Source organism: Amblyomma mixtum, chromosome 6, assembly GCF_055824585.1.
Source record: "Amblyomma mixtum isolate Tamu chromosome 6, ASM5582458v1, whole genome shotgun sequence".
Lineage (NCBI taxonomy): Eukaryota > Metazoa > Arthropoda > Arachnida > Ixodida > Ixodidae > Amblyomma > Amblyomma mixtum.
In genome coordinates this window covers 20,536,147-20,544,530 of record NC_143017.1, presented here as the reverse complement: position 1 = coordinate 20,544,530, position 8,384 = coordinate 20,536,147, and the positions used below count along the sequence as shown (strand labels likewise).

At 49.1% G+C, this 8,384-nt stretch overlaps 1 protein-coding gene across 1 annotated transcript in view; it reads right to left on the bottom strand.

The window, feature by feature from the left end:
* Positions 1–1,373: 1,373 nt before the first annotated feature.
* Positions 1,374–8,384, bottom strand: part of Awh (LIM/homeobox protein arrowhead) — a 179,178-nt gene continuing 172,167 nt past the window's right edge. Inside the window, exons 3-5 of the mRNA XM_089550308.1 lie at positions 5,541–5,758; positions 4,287–4,535; positions 1,374–1,900 (exon numbers count right to left, since the gene is read on the bottom strand). Coding sequence (XP_089406434.1) covers positions 1,794–1,900; positions 4,287–4,535; positions 5,541–5,758 — 574 coding nt within the window. The 3' untranslated portion in view covers positions 1,374–1,793. The remainder of the gene's footprint in view (positions 1,901–4,286; positions 4,536–5,540; positions 5,759–8,384) is intronic.

The window sequence follows — 8,384 nt, the reverse complement described above, 5'->3', positions numbered from 1 at the left end:
ACGGCGACAGCTCTGAAAGCAGCCTTCAGCAGCCAGGAAGCGCGAGACACTTCAATGTTGTTACCTTCGTGCGCCACCTGAGAACACCGGGTGGCAATACGAATGTGTGGTTCAGAGAAGCGCATAGCTTTCTGAGTTATGCATTGAGCAAAATCGCCCTCTCTGTAGTCGAATGCAACTCAAGAACTAAGCGGCTTTTCCGAGCACAAAGGACCCCCTTCCAGCCAGTGGCGGTTGCCGATTCTTGTGACTCTGCTAACTTGACTATGCACGCAGTGGCAGATGAAAGGGGATAGTCTTCTCCCTCTATGGTCAGCAGTAGTCCCCTCTCTGCATTATGGTGCTGGCCGGGTCGTGACAATCGGCCGACGCAAATGGCTGGAAGGAGGTCTTTTCAGGGGGAAAAGCCGCTTTGTCCTTGAGTTGTATGAGGCTATGGATTAATCTTTCCACTCGTAGCAACTTCAGGCGGAAAGAAAATTGCCAAATTTGGTGAGTTTAAGGATATGCTTTCCCGAGCGATGTACACTGCTACCTCGGGTGTGATTCTCCGCAGCACATCGGTCAGGTCTATGTGCAGGATTAGGAGTGGTATGCCGTGACTCGCACTAACGAAGAAGCTACTGAGTAGACGTCGTGCACAGACCATTGTCGCAGGCCCACGGGACCTGATCTTCACCCAAGTCTTGTCATTGAGATGGCGTTTGAGAGCATGCGCTATGCGTAGTGTGTTCTCATCTGCTATAGGAAGAGAACCTTGCGTTGTGGGTTGGGGTGCCTGTGCTGTTGGTCATGCCTACGTGTTTCAATGTGGGTTCCTCTGCTGCCGGTGAGCTTGTTCTGGCCTCGTGACTTCAATGGGTCTCTGTGCTTGTGGTTTTCTTTGCCGTGCGACGTGCCAAAACTTCGTCTTTCGTCCTTGGTAGTTTCTAGGGAGACGCTGGCCCGGCACAAGGACCCGTCTCCATTGTTCCCGGTGGAGCCTCATCTTACAGTTTTCGAGCGGTAAGAATAAAAAGAGAAGAAGAAATTCCTTGACCTTGTGCCGTATTGCGATTGGAACTGGAGATTGAAATGCAGGAACTTGAAAATTTCAGTGCTTCTAGCTTTTATGTTAAATTTAACGAAAATAAGTGAGCTAATGGCAACGTACTTGCCATAATGTAATCAAGCGGGTTGATAATACATTGGTTCTTTAGCTTAATAAATCATTGCAGAGATTTCAATTAACACCGTGTAGAGTGTCAAGAGGAACGTCACTGGGGTCCGTTTTCGTAGAGGCAGTTTTATTCTTAATGAGTCCTGCGTGAATGAAACGCTCGACAGCCTCGAGGACGTTGGCAGCGCTGGAGCGAACATGAATGGCCCGGGCACGTCGGCGCTCTCGCGAGAGAGCTACAAAAATTATGCCGCTGCAGAAGATTCTCCAAAACATCCTGTTCGGAACTGGGCGTATCCAGGTGGTTTATATACGCTTCGACGCGTTAGTTGGGCGAGCACAAAATGGAAATATAGCTTTCTAGGTGAACAGCGACGGTACTTCTCGAGTCTCCCTCCGGCTCCCTGCACCTCTCTCTCGAAAACTGTTAGGCTAGGACAAGAAGCTCGAACAAGAAGCTCAGCGATGAAATATACAAGGCGTGCAGAGAACGCAACGAGGCGCGGTCTGGCTATTTTGTGCCGATGTAGGAGGACACTAGACGGCGTCTCCTCGGGTAGCGGCAGTCCGTCTGGCGTCCCACCGAGGCACGTCACGAGTCCGCGGCACGCCACACTGCGCCTTCCCGGCCGGGTCACGTGACCTGTCCCATGGGCAGTCCTTGGTGGGCGCACAGGCAGTAGAGCATGCCGCAGCCGGAGCAGGCGGGACCAGCCGACACGCCTCCGCCCACGGGGTTCACTGCGTCAGGCCAAACAAATGCCGTGGGCCTTTGGCCTTTTGTTCTAAGAGAAACGGGGTTTTGTGAAGAACTGACACATTTAGGATTGACAGGACAACGTTATTAAGAGGCTATGTCAGTGCTATGTTGCGGGCCTAGCTTCGGACTCATAATTACATCCAGTTTTGACGCGGAGATCTCGTTCAAGCAACAGTTTTAACACTTGTCCGAGAAATTCAGCGCCTGCAGGCATCCATAGACAGGCCACGGAAGCAAAACGAGTCTAAGGGTTTGCCACGCGTAGCAGCGAAATATGAGAAAGCACGTAGTCTGCGGGTGGGATTCGATGTATTTCGCGGACTCCTTGGGAATAAGGGGCTTGCGCGTCTCCTTCTGAGCCGAGGGCACAGCGCTAGGACGCGTGGTTCTAGATAGCGAGACCCCCCCACTCATTGATTTCGCTACTGATGTCTGGATCAGCGAACAGTTGCCCGCTTCACCTTGAAGCAAGCTAGGTGCCTACCTGTCACTAGGGAGGGTACTTGGTCACGTGACCCCGTGACGTCAACACAACCTGCCCAGCGCTGCAGGTGGCACTTAAGGTATTGACTGGTCGCGCCTCATGCCACTACTCCTGTCGTGGCATCCTGTAGTGGCATGAGGACTCACAGCGATCTACGAGTGTAGAGAATGTCCCATTCAAGATACATGGATCCTGCATTAATGCTATTCCGTCATGCCCTTTAGGGGGGAGCTTAAGTGTCCCGTCTTGCTTTAGGGCGCTAGCCACAGGGCCTCCGCTCACCTATCCCCCGACCTTTGTCTGAAGCTTACCTGACCTTGAAAAGTGAGCGTCCAACCGAAACCGAAGTGAGAGCCGAAGTGCTTGTGCACCTAATTCTTATTTAGCTTAACGGGGCTAAAGCGTCCGTCATTCTTTTTTCATGGCGACACTGCGCCGTAGAAGGTAGGAGCGGCGCGTCCGAGAGGACGGAAGCCTGCAATCACCGAAGCGAAGGAGCATCCTGGATGTGTTTTTTTTATTTGTGGTGTTCATCAATGGGAGAATTATAGGGTAATTATTTAAACATAATCTATTGGAAAATAGCACAAAAACAACCACATGCCATCGGTGGGATACGAACCAACAACCTCCGAATAGCCGGGACTCTACCAACTAAGCTACGGCGACGGCTGTCTAGTCTCGTTTCAGGGGTGTTTATGTGCAGTGTGAACGAACCTTGAGAGTGTTCACCAGCGCCACCCTCGTCCACAGCTGCGGACGTAGTACATCCTGTATTACTGAAACTTCATCGAACGGTGAGGGTGGACGCTCTGCGAGAGCCCTCTTATGCTACCCATGGCACATCAAGACTGCCAGAACAAATGCCTTTGTTCTTAGCTATTGTGCACAAAAGGGAAATGAATTGTGGGGCTTGTTACGACATACATGACAGAAGGCCACCGTCATCGAAACTTAGAACCATCAGGGATGTTTTAATTTGTGACATTCATTAATGGGAGATCGATACAGTAACTATTTAAAGATAACTGATTACACAGAAGAGAAAACAACCATATGCAACCGGTTGGATCCGTGACCACGTTTCATGTGGCACTCGGGGTAATACAGCCCGTACTACGTTCGCCGCTATGGACTAGGGTGGCGTTGGTGAACACTTTCAAGGTTCGGTGGCACTAAACATAAATAGCCCTGAAAGGAGTAGACTGGACAGCCGTCGCCGTAGCTCGCTTGGTAGAGCCCCGGATGAGAAATTCGGAGGTCGTGTGTTCGGATCCCACCAGCGGCATGTGATTGTTTTTTCTTCTGCTTTGTAATCAATGATGTTTAAATAATGAAATAATGGAAGTGAGTGGGCGAGTTGGTTTTCCATTCTGAGAGTGAAAGCGCTCAAAAAGACAAGGACGTTTCGATGGAGGCGAAACGCAAGAGGCGCTCGTGTGCTGTGCGATGTCAGTGCACGTTAAAGATCCCCAGGTGGTCGAAATTATTCCGGAGACCTCCACTACGGCACCTCTTATCTCTTCCTTTTTTCACCCCCAGTTTCCCCTCTTCCCTTACGGCGCGGTTCAGGTGTCCGCCGATATATGTGAGACAGAAACTGGGCCATTTCCTTTCCTCTGAAACCAATTTACTAATTTCACAGAAAAGGAGAGACATACAAAGCGCTCTGTATTTCTTTCCTTTTCTGTCGTCCTGGTCTTTTCTAGCGCTTTCACTTTCAGGATGTTTAAATAATTACATTGTTTATCTGCAATTGGTGAACTCAAGATAATAAAAAAAATCCCCGATGCTCCTTGGTTTCGGGGCCTATTGCCTTCCTTCACGTATGTCATGACGGCCCCCCTTCGTTCCTTTTGCGTTTAGGGAAGGCAGGAGCTTGCCTTTCTTGGCCTGGTTGTTGAAGTACTTCTTCTGGCGGGCGCGCGAGTTCTGGAACCAGACCTGGGTGACGCGCTTGCTGAGGCCCGTGATCTGCGCGATGCGCTCCAGGTCCTGGCCGTCCGGGTTCGAGTCGAGGTTGAAGTTGGCCTGCAGCACCTGCAGCTGCTCCTCGGTGAAGGTGGTGCGCACCCGCTTCGTCTTGGCCTTGGCCGACGAGGAGGAGGAGGCGCACTCCTGCTCGCTGCTCTCTGCGAGAGGGAGAGGCATCCATAGAGATTACCTCCGTTCTAGCGACAGACACGCTGCTTTCGCTATTACACTCGGATACAACTCAAGAACGAAGGGGGGGGGGGGGGGGGGCTCTAGCCAATAGCGTCGGCCGATTCTCATGACGTCGTTGTTAATCTCCTTTGACCGGCTAGCGTGAAATTGCAAGAAAAGGCGGGGGGGGGGGGAGATTAACCACTACTTTTTTTAGATAAGATAAGAATTTATTGGGTACATATTGGTTACGTAAATTCAGTATACAGGCGGGGGTCCCGAAGTTAAGCGACTGTCACGGGACCCCCGGTAGATTAATACTAACTTGAAAAAAAAACAAGCAGCATCACAGACAAGTACAATTAGAAGTAACAAGAATGGTAATTTAAATAAGGAATATTGATATAATGGAAATGGAATAGAAGATTAGCAGGGCGAAAAATAAACAGACAAGCAAAACAAGAATAACAAACCACGATAAATAATACTGTACAATATACAACGTTTTGAAAATACACATAAAGAAACAGTTTAGAATACAGGGATACAGTTGTCAAACCATAAAAAAACAAAGTCGAAATTGCTAGCAAATAATTAAGGACAAAAATTTCTAAAGTCAATAGAAGCAGTTCGTTCGGATTGGCTGGAGGTTTTTCTTTGATGGGAATCTGCCGCTTTGCCCTTAATTTGTATCCGACTATAGAAAAAGCCAGAACCTGAGGCACGCGTGCCGCCGCCACCGGCCCTTTTCGCTAGCAAACTGTATTGCATCAAATGGTTTTTTGGGCGCTGATGCCCCAGGATAGGCCACTTTGTCATTCACTTTGGAACACTGACCATAGAGTCGGTCTAGACGCCATTAGTTGAAATAGAATGGCGAGAAAATTTCCGATTGCAGCTTTCTCGCTTACACGTCCGTCTTTGGCTAGCGGACAAACGTCAGCACAGCGTCGTCGAACCAATTTTCGTTGAGAAGAGCAGTTTGGACGCACCGTCGTTGGAGCCCGACGCGCCGTCCAGCAGCTCGAAGTAGTGGCTCTTGCAGAGCACGCGTCCGTCGTGCAGCGCGAACTCCTCGCCGGTGGAGAGCTGCCGCTTGCAGGCGTCGCAGGCGAAGCAGGCCAGGTGGTAGACCTGCTCCCGGGCGCGGCGCACCCAGTCCGAGGCGCCGATGGCACGGCTGCACTTGGCGCACTTGGCCGCGAACTGGCTGCGAGGAGAGGAGGAGACGAATATTATTGGGCGTGGAAAGCGCGTCGCATTTATAGAAACGAACTGCATGCTAGCATTCGTGACGTCGTTTATCGTGAGCACTGCGTGCATTCCGTTGTACGGTATACACCTTTAGGGCAGTGCAGCAGGCAGAAAAAGGACGGCGACAGCAGAAAAGAGACGAACGCGCAGCCGGGTCCTTCGCATCTGGTGCTCACGTGGCGCAGTTTACACTGTGCCGCGTGAACGGACCTGTTGCGTCCGTTCTGTTCTGAAAGAAGAATGCGACCTTCACACCGTAGTATAACCAGAGTTCAAAGCTGCACTACAGTTTTTAGTGTTCGCTTTTGAGAAACGAAAGGGCCACTGCCAGGCGGCCTCTGCAAAACAGCCAAAACAAAACTTAGCTACAGGTGTAGTTGCAATACTGCTGGCTAAACCTACTCATGCCATGGGAGAAAAGTACAAAAATAAAGATTGATGCCTAACTTAAAAAAAAAAAAATTCTGCCTCTCCCGTAACCGAGAGTAGAGTAAGCATGAAATGTTTACGGGCATAACACATTGGTTGTAGATGGTACTAGTCAAAATCTTGAAATGGGTCTAGTGTTCAACACACCACACCACACCACACTCTTCTTGTTGCGTCGAAGCGATCGCCTGCAATAGTGAGGGCTTAGGTATGCAGCCGCGAACCGTGGCGGCCGTGTAGCTTTCGGGAGCGGCCGCATAATCATGGCGTTGTCGGCAGGGGCGAGCATTCTTCTGCTGTGGCGTATCACTCGCAAAGCGATCGCTTTCCGCAAGACGATTCCTATCTCTCCTTTCATCAGGCTCCATTGCTCGGCTTAAGTAGCTGTGACGGTGGCGGCAATGAAATGCAGGACGATGCAGAAGCGTACGCGGACACGACGCGTGACGCATGGCCTGACAAGAATATATCTGAAGCGCGTTCGAATACTCCGCGAGCGTGTACACATCTGCCTGCCAAAGGGGGAACCTTTATGAGCTGAAGGCCCAGCGGCCGGTCTTTTACATGCGTGAGCGTTAGGGTGCCTCGATGCCAGCGCCGCCGTTCAGGGTGGAGACAACATCGCGGGCGCCGCCATATTGAATCACACGGGATCAGCTGCGCTAACGTTACTAACGTGTGTAACGGCGCCACTCGTACTGTCGGCGGGCGTAATAGTGCTTTTTACTAGAAGAGTCTTTTTCATCAATATCGCACTGCGTATCTTTTCACTCATAAAAGCCATTTTAACATCCGATGGTCGAAGACGTAATTGCATGACTTAATTTTACAACCCCAGGTGGTCGAGGTTAAACATTTACTGTTCCGTCTGTTGGTTTGAAAAACTCGCTAATATTTTAAAGATCTGTTGCGGGACAGATGCTGCTGCTCCATGCGGATAGAAGAAATTGCTGCCTCTGTTTTTTCCAAGATATTTTGGATTTTAATTCCCACGTTCTGTTAACGCCCGCGTGTCGTCAGCCGCCCGAGCGCTGCGGCTGGTTTTGCTATCGTCGCGCGGGCTGTTTCCGTTTCTTCTGCTCGCAAAAACTGGTGTCTGTCTGCTTTCTAATATTTGAAAAGGCAACTGCGAGTTGCTCGCCCGTTTATTGCTCACAACGGCGCAATTACATCTGCCATTGGGGCGGGCGCTGGTATATACGCATTTTTTCGGAATACCGCCGGAATACCGCCGACGGAATACGTCGGAATACCGCCGTTGCCACTGCTCCTGCGTTTTCTTTCTCGAGGGCAAAGAAAACGAATCGCCCCTCGTTGGCGATAGCATAAAGGATTACTGGAAGTTTCTCACTCGTTTCATTTTTATAAGGGGCGCACAACCACGGAATGTTCTTGCGTGCGCTCGCATGCACACTTCGTTTGCGCCCTGGACATACGCACCGGTTGCTCTCCTGCGATTCCTCAGTTTGTGAAACACAATTCTACACATATTTTTAATATTTATTTTATTCAAGCCAATCGGTATTCATTAATAAACCATGCATGTAAACCTGCTCAAAGAAAGGTGAATTTTAGTCATTAAAAAACTGCAGTAACTCTGAAAATTTTAAATTCGAAATCGAATTAATCCACATTGAAAAGTCACGCTTTTCGAAAAAAGTCGACCATAGAGGGTTTTGTTAAAAAAAAACGCGGTTTTTAACGTTGGCTATCCGTGTATTTCCTAATCTGTCTACAAAATTGTGTGCTGATGGGTTAGGCTGTTCGAAAAAAAACTCGTACCTAAAAGTTGATCTTTATTACTGATGAAGACAAATATGTAACATAGCTTTTCAGCCTACCCGCTTACAGACGGTACAGAAAACAAAACAAGAGACAATGCAAATTATTTATTTAATGCCAACTGTAATTGCAAGTCATGAAAAAAACACGAACTTCAATATAAGTAAGCAAGACATTGGGCCAGAAAAATGAGGCATGTACCGTGGGGTGTAACCTTAAAGAAAAACATAAAAGCAAAGCATGAAAAAAGGTCCAAACCACGAAATAAGTCAACAAGACTTAAGAAAAAAATGTTGTTGTGCACAGTGTGGTGTAACCTTCGCCGCAAAAATGAAAAAAAAAATATGAAAAAAAAGAAGCAAACCACGAAG